The following is a 21,266-nucleotide window of genomic DNA, read 5'->3' on the forward strand; positions in this document are numbered from 1 at the left end:
CACATGCACACGTGGAATAAGTGGCTAAAATCTGAGTAAATCGTGAACTCTCTGTATCCTCCACCCACTGAATACTCCTAAAAGACTTTCTAGAAATTCAAGGACTTATTTATATAGAAACCTGGCCACTGTTCCTCTTCTCCTCCCCATGTGGTATTAGACCACCTGTGGCAGGCTCCCAGAGACCACGGACCTCTTCCTCTAGGCAGGTTCTGCTCTCCTTTAAGGAGTTCCACAGGGCCTGGCCCGCCCCTGACCTCCCAGCCCTTGAGATTAGTAACGGGATGAGTGAGGATCCGGGTGGCCCCTGCGTGGCAGCCAGTAAGAGTCTCAGCCTTCCCGGTTCGGGAAAGGGAAAGAATGCAGGAGGGGTAGGATTTATTTCCTGATAGGATCGGTTGGGAAAGACCGCAGCCTGTGTGTGTCTTTCCCTTCGACCAAGGTGTCTGTTGCTCCGTAAATAAAACGTCCCACTGCGTTCTGAGAGCGCTATAAAGGCAGCGGAAGGGTAGTCCGCGGGGCATTCAGGGCGGGGCGCGAGCGGAGACAGGTGAGTTCACCCTGAAGATGCCCACACCGCCCGGCCCGGGCTCCACTCCCGGGGAGGCCTCGAGGGTTGCGGATGGGACTCTTGAGTGGGCACGGATCAGGCGGGCAGGGGGCAGTACAGCTTTCTTTCTGAGACGCCGAGAGCGAACAGGCTGCTCGGAAAACAGGACGCGGGGAGAGACTTGCTCAATAAGCTGAAAGTTCTGTCCCTGAGAGGGCTGCGACAGCTGCTGGAATGTGCCTGCAGCGTCCGCCTATTGGGGACCCGCGGAGCGCGCCCTGAGGGTTCCACGCCTGGCCCGGGGGCCTGCACTTCTCCTCCAGTGCGAGCCTGGAGCTGCGTCCCGGGTCAGGTGCGGGGAGGGAGGGACTCTCAGTGTCCCCTTCCAGCCTTGCACGCGCCTTTGGCCCCTGCCCCAGCCCCTTGGTTTGGGGGAGATTTCAGGACGCGGACAGCGCCCTGGCTGCGGGCCATAGGGGACTGAGTGGAGCTCGGGAAGTCCCCAGAGCAGGGCTTACTCTCTTCAAGTTTGGGGAACCCCGGGCAGCGGGTGCAGGCCGCGAGACCCGAAGGTTCTCAGGTGCCCCCCTGCAGGCTGGCCGTGCGCGCCGTGGGGCGCTTGTCGCCAGCGCCGAGGGCTGCAGGACGCGGACCAGACTCGCGGTGCAGGGGGGCCGGGCTGCAGCTAACAGGTGATCCCGTTCTTTCTGCTCCTCGCTCTTCACCTGCGATCGTCCTCCCTTACCGCGTCTCCTCCCTCCTCGCTGTCCTCTGGCTCGCAGGTCATGGCAGCGCCACGCGGCAGGTCGGAGCCGCCGCAGCTCCCCGAGTACAGCTGCAGCTACGTGGTGTCGCGGCCGGTCTACAGCGAGCTCGCTTTCCAGCAACAGCACGAGCGGCGTCTGCAGGAGCGCAAGACGCTGCGGGAGAGCCTGGCCAAGGGCTGCAGGTAGCGGCCGCGCGGGCCCGCGTAGGGAGAAGCGGAGCGGGGCGTCCACGGCTTGGGGCGACGAGGGCGTCCCCTGCAGGCGAGCGTGGGGTGCGGGCGGCGGAGCCCCTGGGCGCCAGCTGCTTCTCCCAGAGGCCCGACTTTCGGTCTCCGGTCCTCCACGCCGCCCTTCTGGTAGGAGGGTGGCTCCATCAGTCTCGGGCCCGAAATGAACTTACCTGGGAAACTCGCCTTTGGGGAGAGTGGGTTCTGGGAGCCCCATCTCTCTTTTTCCTCTCTGAAGGAAACTTGGAGTGCCTCTTGGGGTACAGTGGGTCCCTGTTGCCTTCTTGGGAGTTCGTTTAAATGAAATGAATAGGGAAACCCAGCTCTTGACCAGGAGGAGTCCTTGAAACACCCAAACTAAGTAGGCGGGCTAACATTCAGTTAGAGACCAGAATACAAGCTAGGACCCAGGGGAGTGCGGGGTGTGCCAAGTACTTCACCAGCAGGCGGTGGGACCCCTAGGGAGAGCCACCCTCAGTCTCTAAACCCAAACATGCCGTAACTAGATGTCACAAACATAAAGAAATTAGAGTTTCTAAAACCTTTCATTATAGAACATTTCAAATATATGCATAAGTAGACGTAGTAGTATAATGAACTCCCCACCCCCACCGTTTTTAACCCATCACTCGGCCTCAACTGTGATAAACTCCGAGTTACTCTTGTTTCTTGTATCGACACCTACTTGCTCCCTCCAGTATTATTTTTAAGCATATCTCATATAGCATACTGTCTTTATGTATTTTACTGCGTATCTTTAAAGACTCTTAAAAAATATAACCACATTTCATGATCACACCTTAATATCTAAAAATAACTCCTTAATATAAAAAATCGAGTCATTATTAAAATGTCCAATTTTCCCATAAATGCCTTAATTAAAAAACAATTTATTCAAATCAGGAGTTATACCACCTACTTTTGATATTTTTCTTTTATCTACAGGTCATTGAATTTAAAAACTACTAAGTAGCAAGGTATAAGGTATACATTCCTCATGCTAAGATTTTTGTAAAAACTAGCTCCAGGCTTGTATTGCCAAAATATACTCAGTGTGTTTATTTTCTTTAAAGAAAATAATAATAATAAGGCGCCTGGATTAGGAGTCTGAAAATTAATCTCCATTTAGAGACTCCACATCCATCAGTCTCTGGCTGGACCAGAAAATAGGTTTTTGTGTAGGAATATTTTCTCAGAGGATTAAAAAGGTGAGCGAGGGGTGGGACACTTAATCCTGTGTTCTCTAGAAGAGTGCATTTAAAAGGATAGATACGGTTCTTGGCAAAAGCATGGTAAGCACTTCAGGGTTATTATTTTCCAGGAAATTCTTATTCTTTTTCTAAACAGTTATAAACATCAGCAGAATCCAGTTCATAACTTTATGATTTGCAAATTGATTGTGACTGAGATTGGATTGAAAAGCCAGTTTTCTTGCTTTTTGACAGTTGTTCAAGAAAGAGAGCCTTTGGTGTGCTAAAGACTCTCGTGCCCATCTTGGAGTGGCTCCCCAAATACCGAGTCAAGGAATGGCTGCTTAGTGACATCATTTCGGGAGTTAGTACTGGGCTAGTGGCCACGCTGCAAGGTAAGATGTTGGCGGATTGAGAGTTCTGGTCTCCAACAGGAGTTTAACACTTCTCCCCAGCTACCGTAGGTCTGTGACAGATGTTTGCTTACCCTTCAAGGCCTGTATCTTTCCTGAAGAGCCCCTTAGTGGAGAGAGTCACCTCTTTTCTCCCCTTCCTTAGAGTTCTCTTCCTGGGAAACTGCTGCCCCACTAGGTGCAGAGGTCCAATTTAGAGGCATATACTAGGCAGTGGCTTCTCAATTTTTTAAAATTTTATTTTATTTGAGACAGGGGCTCGCTCTGTCACCTAGGCTGGAGTGCAGTGGTGCAATCTCGGCTCACTGCAAGCTCTGTCTCCCAGGTTCACGCCATTCCCCTGCCTCAGCCTCCCCAGTAGCTGGGACTACAGGCGCCCGCCACTACGCCCGGCTAATTTTTTGTATTTTTAGTAGAGACAGGGTTTCACCGGGTTAGCCAGGATGTTATCGATCTCCTGACCTCGTGATCTGCCTGCCTCGGCCTCCCAAAATGCTGGGATTACAGGCATGAGCCACTGCGCCCGGCCAGCTTCTCAATTTTCATTGACCACAATTCATTAAGAAATGTGTAAAGAGTTTCAAGTCAAGATTTAAAAAAAAAAAAGAAATATGTGTTACATCCTGATATATACATATATATCTAAAGTTCCTGTAAAATATTTATTATTACAATATGCTAATCTTTCACTTTGTTCTATTATGCTTAGGTTTTTTAAATGATGATTGCAACACATTAAATTATTTTATATCCACACGTGGATCTTTTTTGTTTGTTTGTTTGTTTTGTTTTGCTTTGCTTTTTAGAGATAGAGTCTTGCTCTGTCACCCAGGCTGGTGTGCAGTGGCACGATCTTGGCTCATTGCAACCTCTCTGCCTCTCGGGTTCAAGTGATTCTCGTGCCTCAGCCTTCCGAGTAGCTGGGACTACAGGCATGTGCCACCATGTCCAGCTAATTACTGTATTTTTAGTAGAGATGGGGTTTCGCCATGCTGGGCAGGGTGGTCTGGAACTCCTAACCTCAAGTGATCTGCCCTCCTTGGTATCCCAAAGTACTGTGATTACAGGCATGAGCCACCACACCCAGCCTCCCACACATGGATCTTCAGGTGCAGTTTGAAACTGGCTTAAGGAAAAGTGAAGGGAGCTTCCTAGCCTGGACTCCACATGAATGTTTTGCCTGCCCCTCATCCCTTTTTAAAAAAGTTCATCCTTTTATTTTAATTTGTGGGAAAATATGCCAACATAGGTGGTTATTTGTTCTTTTATAAACTGAGTTCATACCATAATATTCCCATAAGCATCTTAGAAATCTGTTGTATAGTTGGTGCCTAGCAGTGTGGCATTCTCCTCTGTCCCCTATCCCCACCATCTCGTTTCTGCCCCACCCCCAACACCCTGACCAATTTCCCAAAGGCCCTGAATCATGAAAACAGAAATTTCGTTATTTATTATAATTTGTGAAACACCTAATATGTTCCAGGCACTAGGTATGCTGACATGAATAAGATGCATCCTCTGCTTCCAAGAAACTCATAGTCCAATGGAGAAAGAGATAACAATTCAATGTGATAAGGGCTGTGGCAGGGGAGTGCAAATTACTTGCTAAGGGAGTGCAAATGAGGTTCACTCAAAGTGGTCTTAGGGGATCTTGAATAGCTTCCTGGAAGTTGAATGTCAAAGCTGAGTTTCCCTGATGGCTAAGTCTGAGTTTGCCAAGTGATGGGAAGTAGGGTGGGGTGGGGATGGCTTGAAAATAGACTATTTCAGAAGCTAGTAATGAATGTTGAGCAATATTGTGAGCTAAAATTTGGCTATGGAGCTTTCAAGATTGCTCAGATCAGGCCAGGTAGATGCCCGCAGAGAAGGAGGATGGCCTATGAACCCAGGGTGGAGCCTCAGCCTGATCAAGCATGTTCTTAATCACAAAGGTGGACGGGAGAGAGACTAGGATGGGCTGTGCGGTTCCTAAGTTAAACAATGCCAAGTATTCTACGCTGTGCCCTAAGGGCTGTGACATGGTGACACCCTGTGACTCCCGGGGGACAGGAACCATGCCTAATTCATGTTTGTTCAGCAGGTGCCTAGCACAGAGACAGGCACATAATAGATGGTATATTTAGTGAAAAAGATTGAATTGCATTCCTGATAATGAATCTTCTTTATATATGAAAAATGGTGGTTCATGCTCCATGTCTCCCCAGTTTTCATAGACAAGTATCTTATAAGAATTCATTTTGTTTATAAGCATGAGACACTATGCTAAGTAAGAATGTTGCCAGCTATCTCATTTAATCCTCATTAACAATCCTGCTAGGTAGGTCTATTATTATTTCATTTTCAGTAGGTGAAAAAATATATTAAATCTTGCCCAGGGTCATGTGGCTGGTAAGTGGTACAGCTGGGATTTTAATCCAGTGTCTATTGTGTAATTCCTTACTTTATGGGTAAGATGATTTTCTAGAAACATTATCTCTATAAAGTTTTCTGTGTAAGGTGAATTTCTGGGAGGTTAATCTGTCTCACTTACACATTCATTTATCATTCATTCACTTAATAAATATTTATAAACTAATTCTGTAGGCCAGGTATCCAGCCATGTGCACTCAGTGGTTCATTAACAGGCACAGGTGCTGACTTCATGGAGCTTTGTAAAATTATTTTGAGGGGTAGAGATGGGAATTAAATTAGTAGATAAATAGAAAAATAATTATAGATTGCAATATCTATTGTGATGGATTAAATATACTGCAATAGGGATTAATTTGAAAGATGGGTCTTTATTTTTATATTTTTTTGAGACAGGGTCTTGCTCTGTTGCGCAGGCTGGAGTGCAGTGGTGAGATCACAGCTCACCACAGCCTTGGCCTCCTGGGCCCAGGTGATCCTCCCATCTCAGCCTCCCCAGTAGCTGGAACTACAGGCATGTGCCACCATGCTTGGCTAATTTTTGTATTTTTTGTAGAGACAAGGTTTCACCATGTTGCCCAGGCTGGTCTGGAACTCCTACGCTCAAGTTATCTGCCTGCCTTGGCCTCCCAAAGTGCTGGGATTACAGGTGTGAGCCACTGTGCCCAGCCAGGAAAGGAGGTCTATTTTAGATATAATGGTCAAGGAAGACCTTACTGAGAAGGTGAAATTTAGTCAAAGACAAGAGAATGAGAAGGAGACAGCCATGTGATAAGCAGAAAAAAAGAGTGTACCAGGTAAAGGTGCAAAGGCCCTGAGGCCAGAAAACTTAGTATTTTCCAGGGAGGAAGAGGAAGAATTGTAGTGTGGGTGAGTGCAGTGGGGGAGGGTGAGTAAACCATGAAATAAATTGAGGCACGACTGGGATTAGGATGAGGTAAGGGAGGCACTCACTCTCAGGATGCCTCTTTAAATATTGTACCCTAGGCACCTCATTTGCCTCATCCTATTCCTGGCCCTGTGGGGATATTGCTGTGAATTAAAGGGAGAATAGGTGTGTCAGCTTGAATCAGATGAGGCAGGCTATGAAGAGAGCTGCAAGATATGGAATATATTGTGCAGCAAGAATCACTGACACATAATGATGAGTGTGGATGAAAATCACTGATGCCTCCAAGGTTGCTGGCTTGAGCAACCGGATAGATCATTACATCATTTATCTAAATGGCAAAGACAGGCTGAGGAGCAGGTATGGGATAGGAAATCAAGTTTCCTTTTGGATATGCTAAGTTTGAGATGCAGGGGTGAGACATCTAAGTGGAGATGCCACATAGAGAAGTGGGAGCTACTGCAAGTGTGAAGGTTAGAGGGGAGCTCTAGGCTAGACATAAAAATCAGGAAAGCATCGCTGAAGAGGTGATATTTACAAGAGTGGGAATGCCTGTGATTACCTAGGAAGAAAGGGCAGGTGTAGAAGAAAAGAGAGCCAAAGTACTTAGAAGTTAGGAAGGCAAGGAGAGCGGCAGCCAAGAACCTGAGAAAGCTGGGCGCAGGAAGTTGAAGACAAAGAACAACCAAAGGAATGTGGGATCAGAAGCCAAGAGAGAAGGTTAAAAAAAAAAAAAAAAAAAAGCATAGAGGGGCCAAGAGTGTTGAATTTGCCTGAGGGGTGGGGTATGATGAAGGATTACAGACAGCTTTTAAGAAGTTTTGCCATGAATCAGAGGGAGATAAGAGATGAAGATAGAGTGAATGGAGAATTTGTTTTTCTCAATATGGGAGATACTAGAACGTATTTGTGAACAGATAGGAATGACCTAGTAGAAAGAAAGAGATCCGTGGTGCGAGAAGTACAAGAGAAATAACTAGAAGCAAAGTAGTAAAAAGGGGCAAACGTGGAGGGGTTTGAGAACAGAACTAGGAGAATTACTCCTTAAAGGCAGGAGGGATATTTCTTCCATTTTCAAAGGAAGATAGCCCAAATGGTGCAGATGCAAACAGGTTTGAAATTTTGATGAAAAGCAACTTGGGAGCATCTCATGGATTCTGTGTTTTCGATTAAATGCAGAATATGTCTCTTAACTTTGAGTCTGGTGGAGAAGGGTTTGGGCAGATTGAGGTAAGTAGGGGAGGTTTGAATAGTTGTCTCAAGGAGAGGAAGGCACACCCCCTGAGGAAATGTAATTGGTTCCCTAGGCAGTGTTGAGTGCCCATCTAGCACTTGTGGTCACAAATTTTACATGAAATTGGTTAGCCCAGATGTAGATGCCTTCGGTCCAGTTTATCTGGCTGCTCGAAGGCTGTCATGGATAAGGTGGATGTTTGAGGTCAGCCAAATTGGGGTTTTTGCCAGACAAGAAAAGGAAGGAAGGAGAGAGTGAAAAAAGGGAGTTAAGAATATTTGCAAAATTCCGTGGAATCTGTGTGGGCAAGGGGGAAGTGAAGACAGGAAGGTGTGGAGGATAGGGAGAAAGTGGATCGGTTAATTGATTAGAAGCCTCATGAGCACAAATAAATGTTGCAATAAGGATTCTGCGGTTTGTGAGCTGGAAGACTTGGAGGCTGTAGCTGGAGAGAGGCTCAAAATTCAGATTTTGGAGGTGGTGGTGTGGTTTCCAGTGATGACAATGTCCATGCCGTAACCACTGGCTGAGCAGCTGAGTAGTAGAACAACTCCGAGAAGACCAGCTCAGGTTACTGGGAAGCCAGGAAGTTGCTAAGGATGATGGGATCTTTCTGATTTTTGTTATTAAAACAAATTCCCATCAGACAGAAAAAGATCAATGCAAACCTTGTAGTGCTATTTTTATTCACAACTTTAAGGAGTCTGCTGTCTGCTTTCTCCTTTTGACTTTTATTTATTTGTTTGTTTAAACAACAGAAATTTATTTCTGCAACATGAAGGTGCCTGCAGATTCAGTTTCTGGTGACAGCCCGTCTCCTTGCTGCATCCTCACATGGTGGAAGGCTTTACCTTTAGAAGAAATTTAAATTTAATATAAATTTCAACTGTTTATTAGCACCTGCTTTGTCAGTATATGTCACCATCCTATAAATCATGACTACCAACAGAGAAATTCTATCATTTAAATCAATGGCTCAGATTTCTTCTAATTTTTTTTCTTTTTTGAGACTCTCTGTCACACAGGCTGGAGTGTAGTGGTATGATCTTGGCTCACTGCAACCACCGCCTCCTGGAGTAGCTGAAATTACAGGCATGTACCAACACCCCCAGCTAATTTGTGTATTTTTAGTAGAGACGGGGTTTCACCATGTTGGCCGGGCTGGTCTAGAACTCCTGGCCTCAGTGATCTTCCCACCTCAGCCTCCCAAAATGCTAGGATTACAGTCATGAGCCATCACACCTAGCCCCAGATTTCTTTACAAATTGTGTAATTTTAAAACTGTTGTACCAAGTTTCTTTATAATAAAGATGATTCCAGTATATTTGAGTAGTAGTGGTCCCTAAATGGGACACTCTATATGAAAACTGAAAAGTTCCCCTTTTCCAGGCATATTAAGAACTGCAGAACCCAGTTTGGGGAAACGGAAGTTTGAGAAGGACTTGAAAAATGTCCATATGAAATAGACAAGTTGTGCTTTCATCCCCTGCTCTTTCTTTTATCTTCCTTCTGTGGAGTCACCTTCCTATTTTATTCCATGCTCTTGGGACTACTGACTATTGCAATTCCTGTTTGTAATTTATATATTAAAACAATTGCACTAATAGATATATTTTTCTGAATACAAACTCCACAAGGGCAGAGACTTTGTTTTAACAGTGCCTGACACACGGTAGGTGCATAATCAACTGTTGTTGAATGAATGAATGCTCATTGTAGAAAACTAGAAAATACATATAAGGAACATGAAAAAATACCTCCACCACAAACTAGAAGTCTCCTCTGATCCTACCATACAGATAACCCATTGATATTTCAGTAAATATCTTACTAGGCACATAAATACTTATCTATATAAAAGTATAATGAAATGTCTGGAAATAATAGGCACCAAATTCAGGATAATTGTTGCTTTCTGAGGGTAGAGGGAGGAAAGAGGATGTGATTGAGGAAGAGTATACTGAGAGTTTCCGCTGCATTGGCAGTAATTTATTTCTTAAGCTAGATGATGGATACATGAAAGTTTATTATATTATTCGTTGTGTATTGTGTTTCTTGTAGATGTAAATTACTTCATATTTTATTCAAAATACTTCCAGATTTTTTTTTATTTTTATTTTTTTTGAGATGGAGTCTTGCTCTGTTGCCCAGGCTGGAATGCAGTGGCGCAATCTCGGCTCACTGAAACCTCCGCCTCCTGGGTTCAAGCAGTTCTCTGCCTCAGCCTCCCGAGTAGCTGGGATTATAGGTGCCCACCCCCATGCCTGGCTAATTTTTGTATTTTTAGTAGAGACGGGGTTTCACCATCTTGGCCAGGGTGGTCTTGAGCTCCTGACCTCGTGATCCACCCACTTCAGCCTCCCAAAGTGCTGGGATTACAGGTGTGACTCACCGCGCCCGGCCCCTCCGGATTTTTTTAACGCGTACATTCCCACACGCTGGAGTGGGAGTGTAGTTTTTACAAAAGTAGGAGCATACATACCTATCCATTTTGAATCTTGATTTTACTCACTTTTTTCCCTTTTACTTCACATCTCTCCACGTTACTGAATGTACTTCTGAGCATCACATCAATTTCATTTCATAGAATTACGAAGTATGAAGCATAACTTAGTTAACCACTTCCCTGCTTGGGGACATTCATCTGATAAGTAATATTGAGTGTGTGGGAGCCAGCATATTCAGGTTGTTGCCATTTTTAATAAACTACTATAAATGTAATTCCTTATTAATGACTCAAGGGTCAAAAGGCTTGATTTTCTCTCATTGTGAGTGAGTGAAGGGTGAGGAGGTAAAACGGAGTAAGATATGCTGACTACCCAAGTATTTAACCAAGGAAAAGAACGTCATTATCCTCTTCTAACCCTCATGTAAACTAGAATGTTGATTTCTCTATAGCCAGGCATTAATGGGTCTGGGGGCTGCTGCCATTGCCTAGTGGAGGAGTTGGTAAACTTCATCAGGGTAGAGTTGTCTTGTCTGCTGTTGAGTATAATTATCATATTTTTTCTATGGGTCTAACTTTTCTTCCCCACCAAGAAAGGAGAAAGGGCAGTGTAACAATGACTGTGTCCCTCAGAACGCGGAGAAACACTGAGCTCAGACACAACTGCCTCCGTGCAAAACTGGTCTGAGCCTTTGGAGTGAATTGACCAAAACATTTTTTTTTCTTTTTTAGACATAAGGTCTTGCTCTGTTGCCCAGGCTGGAGTGCAATGTCACGATCATAGCTTGCTGTAACCTCAAACTCCTGGGCTCAAACAATCCTCCTGCCTCAGCCTCCTTAATAACTAGGACTACAGGCATGAACCAATATGCTGGGCTCATTCATTTTATTGTAGAGATGGAGTCTTGCTATGTTTTCCAGGCTGGTCTCAAACTCCTGGGCTCAACTGATACTCCTGCCTATGGCTTCCCAAAGCACTGGGATTATAGGTGTAGGACACTGGGCCTGACCAAGTTTTTAATCAACATTTGACTTGATTGTTTTTTCCCACTGATCTAATTAGTGGAAGACTGAATTACTGATCATTTGAGTCAATTCATTTGAGCAGGTGATGTTTGTAGATGCAATCATTGTTCCAGGTGATTTGGATCCTGTTCTGCATCCTAGCGTAGCCAGTCTGTATGCAAGATAAGGAGACCAACTCAGGACAGGCTAATCTGTTGAAACTGTAAATTGAGAGTATCTGTGTAAAGGCCCTTCTTTGTGCAGTAGAAAGATAGATGCTCCTCTACTTATCATGAGTTACATCCTAATAACCCATTGCAAGTTGAACATATTTTAAGTCAAAAATGCACTTAATACACCTAACCTATGGAACATCATCGCTTAGGCTATCCTACCTGAAATGTGCTCAGAATACTTATAATAACCTACAGTTGGGCAAAATAATCTAACACAAGCCTATTTTATAATAAAGTACTGAATATCTCATGTAATTTACTGAATAATGTACTGAAAGTGAAAAACAGAATGGTTGTATGATTACTTGAAATATGGTTTCTACTGAATGCATATTGCTTTTGCACCATCATAAAGTCATAGTCATAAGTGGAACCATTGTAAGTTGACGACTTTCTGCATACTGTAACTTTGGTTTGTGAATGTAATCACTTTGGATGTGCTTTCAGGGATGGCATATGCTCTACTAGCTGCAGTTCCTGTTGGATATGGTCTCTACTCTGCTTTTTTCCCTATCCTGACATACTTCATCTTTGGAACATCAAGACATATCTCAGTTGGTAATTATAAGCATGTTTTACAATTATATTTGCTCATGTTTAAAGTGTTTTGGCTATATTAAGTGCATTATACCTCTATTATGTTGGTGCAAATGTAATTGCGGTTTTTGCAATTATATTTTTAATTGTGAAAACCACAATTACTTTTGCACCAACCTAATATATCTGTGTTAATGTTCTCAGGGAAATGGGATTTCAGTGTTTTCCCTGCTTTTTCTATTCATTGATGTTAGGTAGCTTTTTTAATGAAAAGGAAAAATCGAAAAAGTGAAAATGACAGCCTACCTTAACGTTTTAGCATGTTTTGGTTTTTAGAAACGTGATAAATTTGACTCCATTTTCGGAGTCATAATGACAGGGAAAAAATGACACAAGGTCTTTGAACCTACCATTTTACTGGATTAACTTAGAAATTACTAAGTATGTTCATCAAATACATGTTCATGATTTAATTAAAGAGCATACTTATTTTAAATTGCTAATATTAGAAGACTGGCAAAATCTTACCAAAACAATTCAGAAGCTAAGCTTGGCTTTCTTTCTTGGTATGGCTTATAATAAGTTTTCCTGCTATTCCTAAAATTTGAATTCTCGTTTGTTAGAATGTCCTAGGAAATGAGTGTTTTAATGCTATTTTGTGACTGACATTTATACTAGAGAAAATTTTGCTCCTACATTCATCTGCTGGCTAGACATGTCTACCTCGATGATCCTCTTGACATAAATGCAACCGTCTACTTTATCCCCAACCCATGTTTTTGTCCTTAGTTGTATTTCCTTAGAAGGAGATCAGAAAGAGGTTATTGATTGAAAGAACTTCCACACCTTGGAGAATCAATTAGTGTTGAGTGCTTGACTAGATGAGGAACATGGAAGCTGATTTTGCTCTTTGGTATTCTATACATTGAGATATTCCAGGTGATTGGGGTTAGGATTTGAGACCCTCAAAACCATAAAGGCTTCCATGATGAAAGGGTAGAATCATCATCATCATCATGGATAAAAATAACAGTAGTGAACGGAGCAGTTGCTGGAAAAAAATAATATTTTTAAAAATATAAAATCTTACAGATTGACATTTGATATGAAAAAATGTTTTGTCTTACGAAAAGAGAAAGAAACTTCATACTCCCTTTGCTGTTTTTTTAATCCTAACTTGGACCCTGTGATATTGATCAAGGTACTCAGATCCACAGAGATCAGGACACTGGACACTCTAGGAAATTAATACGATTATATGAAATAAAAATTGAGTGGAACAAGTAAACACTCAATGTATGTGCCAACTTTGCCAGAAAACCTTTCCTGACAACTCTCATCCCCATCCCCACCACCCATACACATGAGGATCACACATAGACAGGTTAGACGACCTTTTGATATACTCACGAAGCATCCTGAATGTCGTATTATAATAATCTACCTACATGTCTCTCTCGCCTATTTCTAGGTCATGAATGCCTCGAGATATCTGCTTTTTTAGCTTCTTTTTGTTGTTGTTGTTGAGACAGAATCTGACTCTGTCACCTAGGCTGGCGTGCAGTGGCGTGATCTCAGCTCACTGCAGCCTCCACCTCCCCAGCTCAAGCAATCCCCCCACCTCAGCCTCCCAAGTAGCTGGGACCATAGGCACGCACCACCATACCCAGCTAATTTTTGTCTCATTTTGGTAGAGATGGGGTTTTATTATGTTGCTTAGGTTGGTCTGGAACTCCTGGGCTCAAGCGATCTTCCCACCTCAGTCTCCCAAAGTGCTGCCATTACAGATGTGAGCCACTGCATCTGGCTCAGCTTCTTTCGTGAACAAACAATATTTTCCTAGTCACAGCTAAATCTTTTATACATTTTTAAAATCCTATGCAGACACATTGAACATTTGTGATTAATAACTGATTAATTGTTAGGGACTTTTTTTCCCCAGGACCTTTTCCAGTGGTGAGTTTAATGGTGGGATCTGTTGTTCTGAGCATGGCCCCCAACGAACACTTTCTCATATCCAGCAGCAATGGAACTGTGTTAAATACTACCATGATAGACACTGCAGCTAGAGATACAGCTAGAGTCCTCATTGCCAGTGCCCTGACTCTGCTGGTTGGAATCATACAGGTAATGAACTTACGAGTAAAATATAGATTGGTGTAATTTTTATTTGAAATTAACTTTAAAGCATATAGACTTAAAGATTCTTCTAAAAACAAAACAAAGTAATTTCCTGGAACCCAAAATTATTTTCTAAATTACATTGTTTTAGGTTAGATGCTAAAATAGTCAGCAAGACCCCACTTATTAAGGCTCACTTATCATCAAAGTCAGAGACAGAAAAAAAGCACAGAAGAACATGTGTGATTCAATTGAGGATGAGAGAAGGGAAATATACGGGAATCCATAAAGGAGAAAAAATGTTCTGGTGAGCAGAGACACAGGACCGAAAGCCACAGAAATAAGCTATGGATTTTTTCTTTTCTGAGTACATGTATAGAAATACTTCAAGGTTTTTATTACGCTTAGTTTTCAAATTTTAGAGTGGTGGAGGGAGGGGAGTGATAGGGTACTAAGAAATTCATATTTTTTTCTACCAGTATTTTTGTGCTATAGGCAGGCTACTAGTGTTTTCATTGGTATTAAGCTTGATTTAATATTTCCAGAGAGTAGGTTTCTATCCCAGGCAAACGTTTAATTTTTCTTTCCTTTTCCTTATCATAGTTGATATTTGGCGGCTTGCAGATTGGATTCATAGTGAGGTACTTGGCAGATCCTTTGGTTGGTGGCTTCACAACAGCTGCTGCCTTCCAAGTGCTGGTCTCACAGCTAAAGATTGTCCTCAATGTTTCAACCAAAAACTATAATGGAGTTCTCTCTATTATCTATGTAAGTGTTGCTTCTTGCTCCAGGGATGGGTTACTGTTCATTCCAGAAATAATTGTATTCATTCTCTGAGTCTGGGCCAGGCGTGGTGGCTCACACCTGTAATCCCAGCACTTTGGAAGGCCGAGGTGGGCAAATCACTTGAGTCCAGGAAAGAAAAGAAAAGGAAAGAAAAAATCCAAAAATCCAAAAATTTGCCAGGTGTGGTGGTGCACACTTGTAGTCTCAGCTACTTAGGAGGCTGAGGTGGGAATATCTCCTGAGCCCTGGAGGTTGAGGCTGCAGTGAGCTGTGACCGCCCCACTGCACTCCACCCTGGGTGACAGAGCAAGAACCTGTTTCAAACAAAACCAAAACCAAAACAAAACAAAACTTGAGTCTGGAGCACCCACATTTCTCTATGCATACTTTGGGAGCCATTGAAAACATTTGGTTGCTTTTGTCAGAAATACTATTGTACTTAAAAACATTAATGAAAACAAAGTGGTATAATGAAGTAAAGGCTGTTCTGGAATGTAACAGACTTGATTTCTAGCCTCAGCTTTGTCTCTAACAGGTAAGTGACCCTGGATACATCATGTAGGGTGCTAATTGAAAGCTCAGTTTTAGAACTGGATAGACCTCGATTCAAATTCTGGCTCTACTGTCTACTAGCCATGTGAGCCAATCACCATGCCTCAGTTTCCTTCTCTGCAAAATTGGGTTAGTAATAGTATATGCCTCATTGGATTGTTAAATAAGAATAGATAAGCACTTGGCCCAGGGGCTGGTACATAACAAGTACTCTAAATAAAGGAGTTATTTTGAAATGATTATTTCAAGGTATCTTTTCTTTTTTATTGGTGAAATGAAATGATTGGAGATGTATCTCTAAAAGCTTTTTCTAACCATGAGAGTCCATAAAATGCATAATGTAAATGTCTCAACAATTATAGATGAAAAGGAACATTAGATTCAGAGATGATTCACCATGCAAAAGAAATGCAAAAGCAGGATGTAGATCACACTAATTAGATTTGAAAAAGGTTTTGAATCTAAAAATGTGTTCTATGTAAAGCATGTTATTGATGCTTGAAAAATGGTGATAATAGTAACATGATGTCATCCTAGCTTGGGGGGAATGATACCATACGAAAATAATGTGTCAACATTAAGAATGGAGTTTGAGTCTTTAAAGACCCACCTATTAGCTTCTAAAACAATGTAAGGCCATATCTAAGAATTGGTGAATATATCAAGAATTGCTCAATTTTATAACAGTGCCATAGTCCCATGCCATTACACTCCATCCATTCAACAAATATTACCTAGTGCTTACTACAGGCTGGGTACTACGCTAAGCAGTGAGAATAGACAGAGGGGGCAGAATAACATAGTGATTACGATCATGAGGCCAGGTGTGGTGGCTCATGCCTGTAATCCCAGCAGTTTGGGAGGCTGACACAGGTGGATCACTTGAGCCCATGAGTTCAAGATCAGCTAGGGCAACATGACAAAACCTTGTTCCTACTAATAATACAAAAAAAATTAGACATGCCTGGTGGCACGCACCTGTAGTCCCAGCTAGTTGGGAGGCTGAGGTGAGAGGATCACCTGAGCTCAGGAAGTTGAGGCTGCAGTGAGCCGAGATCATGCCACTGCCTTCCAGCCTGGGTGATGGGAGTGAGACCCTGTCTCAAACAACAATAACAGCAACAACAAACAAAAAACAAAAAACAAACAAAAAAGATCATGGACTTTGAACTTCAACAGACTTGAGTTGGCGTCTTGGTTCTCCACCCACTACCCATGATGTTTATACTCAACTTCCCTAAGCCTCAGTGTCCTCAATCGTAAAATAGGAGTAGTAATAGTAGCTACCTCTTAGAGCAGTGAGGATTGAAAAGGAAAATATGTGTAAGGCACTTAGCACAATATCTGGCACATAGTAAGAATTGAGTTTATTATTATTATTATTATCACAGATGAATAGACCTCATGAAGCTCGCCATTCATTTCCTCGGGACCCAGCCTATTAGGAAACATTAGAAAAAGTTTTTGATTCAGCATTATATGGGTCATTCTTGATATATTTTTCCTGACAAATCCTCAGTTTTCTATTAAAAAAGAATTTTTTTTTTTGAGACAGGATCTTGCCCCGTTGCTTGGGCTGGAGTACAGTAGTGCAGTCATAGCTCACCGCGACCTCCATCTCCCTGTGTCAAGAGATTCTTCCCCCTCAGCCTCATGAGTAGCTGGAACTACAGGTGTGCACCACCACGTCTGGCTAATTTTCTTTTTCTTTGTTGAATTTTAGTAGAGGCAATGTCTCGCTATGTTGCCCAGGTTAGTCTTGAACTCCCGAGTTCAAGTGATCCTCTCACCTTGGCCTCCCAAAGTTCTGGGATTAAAGGAGTGAGCCATCATGTCCAGCCCATATTTTAAAATTAAAATTAAAAATTTTAGATTTTATTTTGGTAGAGACAGGGGTTTTGCAATGTCGCCCAGGCTGGTCTTGAACCCCTGGCCTCAAGCAGTCCTCTTACTGCATGCCTCCTAATGTGTTGGGATTATAGATGTGAGCCACTGCACCTGGCCAATCCTTAGTTCTTTTTGAGACCTCTGACTGCCTTATTTTGACAGGCTCTGTAACTTTTGCAGCCCCTGGCACATCTTGCTTTTACTTACTTTTACATTTTCTCCATCAAATGTTCACTCATTTATTCCTTCATTCTCATTCATTCAGTTTATCTATTCAATAAACATATATTGAATACTTACCATGTGCCAGGCACTGTTCACTCCCTATACAAACCCAGTGACTCATTAACCTACCAAGACATCTCTTACTGAGTATACTCACCTCATTGGGCAAACATTGCTAGGCCTTCATCTACACAGATCACAGGAGGTCTGAACTAATTGTTGACCTGGGTCCATGGCCATTGCAGGTCCCCTGCAGAACAAGAGAAATAGTTCTTCTGGTCTCGTAGGATTATGTTTAAGAAGAAACTTTCTGCAAATGATTTCACTTTGACAGGGACAAAAGTGACCAGGAAACACTAGACTAAGGTCAAAAATAGTTTTTAAACCAAGTGCAGTCATTATGTAACTTATTTCCTGTTGAATATTTTTCTCGAACTCTCAGTTTAGCATGCAGCATAGAATTTTGCAAGGAACTCCTCACAGGCCACCCAAGTTGGAGAAGGTATTTCAGTCATCCCTATATGGTGGTGAATACAAGTTTGCTCTTCTGAAAAAAAAAAAAAAAAAAAAATCAGCAGGTCTGAAAATGATTGCATAGGGTTAAACGAGCCGCTTAGTCCCTGAACAGAGAATTTTGCTTATGACGTTACCATTGCAATTATACATGAAAGAATCCTTCAATAAATGCAGAGTAGTAGAGGATTCTCCCAGGAAAGACTGTGATTGTTGTAAAATACTTTACCTGGAATGTTAACTTATCTTTGTTCTAAGGTTGCACTTTGGTTTGTCCTGCCCTCTCCCCCAAAGAGGTGCTGACAACTAGAAATAACGAATGCAAAGAAATAGGGGAGAAAATATTAGAAGAAAAAGAAATCAATTAATTTACAAATGTCAGAGATACTGGATGTAGGAGGCAGAAGGGAGAATGACAGGGTATTGGCAGCAATTTAGAATTAGTTAATACCCCTGATGCTACCATGTAGCTACTCAGTTATCTAAGTAAATCCCAGTCCACTTAGGGGTTGATTTCCCACCATTCAATTTGAATGGTTTGTCTCAGTAGACAAGGGTGAGAGCTTTGAAAGCCACCACTAAGCTTGATTAGATTTGTTACTTTGTACCTATCTCAGTATGTAAAATTTATACATTGTATTAAAGTAACACTTTAAGGATTGATCTGTACACGTATACACAAAAGATATGGAAGGAAATGCCTGACAGCAAAAGGTGGTTGTGAAGGGTTTGTGATATTCGTGGAGATAAAATAAACAAATAAATTCAGCTCCAATAGTAAACTGATCAATTTTCTCATACACATTATTGGGCATAATTTTTTTCTTATGGCTTCATAAACCCAGGTAATCCTGGGCAAGAACAAAGAAATTATCTAAATGAAATTGTCCTAAAATTTTCCAAACACAGCAGGAAATATAGTAAAATATTACCTATTACCAAAAAGTTCGTTATCATAATTTGAATTATTTGGAATACTAAGCTAAAATACAGAATCATATGTGTATCCATACTATTAACATATTTTATGGTATTTTAACAGTAAACTAAATTAGAAGTACTGTTCAGTGTTTTTGTAGAGTCTAATTTCTATGTCGTTAAGTATAATCTTATATTATTATATAATATAATCTTTTATTATTATATAATCTTATATTATTATATTATATAATCTTATATTATTATATTATATAATCTTATTATATTATATAATCTTATATTATTATATTATATAATCTTATTATATTATATAATCTTATCTTATATAATCTTATATTATTATATTATATTTTCTCATATTATTATATAATATAATCTCATATTATTATATAATATAATCTCATATTATTATATAATATAATCTCATATTATTATATAATATAATCTCATATTATTATATAATGTAATCTCATATTATATAATATAATCTCATATTATTATATAATGTGATCTCATATTATTATATAATGTAATCTCATATTATTATATAATGTAATCTCATATTATTATATAATATCTCATGTTATTATATAATGTAATCTCATATTATTATATAATATAATCTCATATTATTATATAATATAATCTCATATTACTATATAATATAATCTCATATTATTATATCATCTCATATTATTATATCATCTCATATTATTATATAATATAATCTCATATTATTATATCATCTCATATTATTATATAATATAATCTCATATTATTATATCATCTCATATTATTATATAATATAATCTCATATTATTATATCATCTTATCTTATTATATAAGTATAATCTTTTATATATTATTACATAATATATAAGTATAATCTTCTATTATTATATAATATTATTATTATACAATAATAATGTAAACTGACTATTGCAGTTCACATGGTGAGTTTCATTTCTGCACAGATTAAACTTTCTATAATAGAGCTCTTCTTAAAAGATTCTGAATGATTACTCAATATGTAGGCAACTTATTTACTTACTCAGATGCCTTGCATGATGCAATTGTGTAATATAAACTGATTTTGGTTTTTGAACCCCATGTTACATTTTTAATCCACCAGACATACTTTTTATTCAAAGGTCTAATTGATTCTCATGGATTAAACTGGAATCCTGTAGTGATTATTTTTGTAAGGTAAAAATGTTTGTGTGATTGGGATAATGATTCCAAATGTTTTGTTTTTCAAGTTTTAATTTTTGCATCTTGAGTTGAAAAGTACACCTTTAATGAAGAGACAATTCATCAAAATGTTATACTTAGCTCCTGAATTAATCAGTGTCATTCATCAGAAAACTGATTATGTAAAGGACCAAACAGCAATGATGAACTTCAAGCCTCTGGGGTAGATAGGGCTGTTTGCTCCTGTGTTAAATGCCCTAAGTTCTTGTTATTGTGTCTGCTGGTGGTAGTTATCCCATTTTCTTTTTCACTCTGCTGTCCCTGGCATCGTCTTGTTTCTGTCAGTGTATCTGCCTTTAGCAATTTTCAGTGACTCTGAAAACCAGACAAAGTGAATTTGTTAGTACTGGATTTCAGGAAAGAGCAAAAGTACTCTCTGAGTGAAAGTTCAAGAGTCTTCCTACAAGTTAAATGCCTGAACTCTAGTCCAAGTGTTTGGTGGGAGGTATTTTGCTTGCATAATAACTTCTCCCCCATTCCCTTACTCTTCTTGAATGTGTTCCAGAGAGTTGAGGTTGCTGGCAAAGTGACTCCTAGATTACTTAAGGTTCATTAAGTACTTAAAGTTCATTAAGCTCTTAAAGTTCATTAAGCTCATACATAATTGTCACCAGATTATCATTATAATTATTTTAAAAGTAGTTTATCTGTGAAAATAAGTAAAATACATGTTATAAACTATAAGATGCTCCATTCTTTTATCTTCCTATAAAATATGTCTATAAAAAAGCTCATTTAAAGAAAAGTTACCTTCACTGGGAGATTGTCTCAAAGAAATGTCTCAAAGATACTTTCTTAAATCATGCCTTCTACAGGACTGAAGTTAATATAACAAAGATATTAGTGTTCTTCCTTGGGATTCTTCCTTGCTAATTTCCTTGAAAACACCCTTGATTCCCAGAAGTCACCTATTTACAAAACAAAACTAGTTTTTCTTGAATTGATTCATCTGTCTACTTAGCGATTTTTTTTGGCCAGTTGTGGTAGCTCATGCCTGTAACCCCAAAACTTTGAGGGGTTGGGCAGGAGGATTTCTTGAGGCCAGGAGTTCGAGACCAGCCTGGGCAACAAAGTGAGACACCGTCCCCC

General features: G+C 40.6%; 1 protein-coding gene across 1 annotated transcript in view; it reads left to right on the forward strand.

Moving 5' to 3' along the window:
• Window positions 1-522: 522 nt before the first annotated feature.
• The window catches only part of SLC26A4 (solute carrier family 26 member 4), a 57,009-nt gene continuing 36,265 nt past the window's right edge, over window positions 523-21,266 (forward strand). Inside the window, exons 1-6 of the mRNA XM_024249891.2 lie at window positions 523-550; window positions 1,333-1,499; window positions 2,990-3,129; window positions 11,814-11,924; window positions 13,846-14,030; window positions 14,628-14,792. Coding sequence (XP_024105659.1) covers window positions 1,336-1,499; window positions 2,990-3,129; window positions 11,814-11,924; window positions 13,846-14,030; window positions 14,628-14,792 — 765 coding nt within the window. The 5' untranslated portion in view covers window positions 523-550; window positions 1,333-1,335. The remainder of the gene's footprint in view (window positions 551-1,332; window positions 1,500-2,989; window positions 3,130-11,813; window positions 11,925-13,845; window positions 14,031-14,627; window positions 14,793-21,266) is intronic.

This window comes from Pongo abelii, chromosome 6 (assembly GCF_028885655.2).
Source record: "Pongo abelii isolate AG06213 chromosome 6, NHGRI_mPonAbe1-v2.0_pri, whole genome shotgun sequence".
NCBI lineage: Eukaryota > Metazoa > Chordata > Mammalia > Primates > Hominidae > Pongo > Pongo abelii.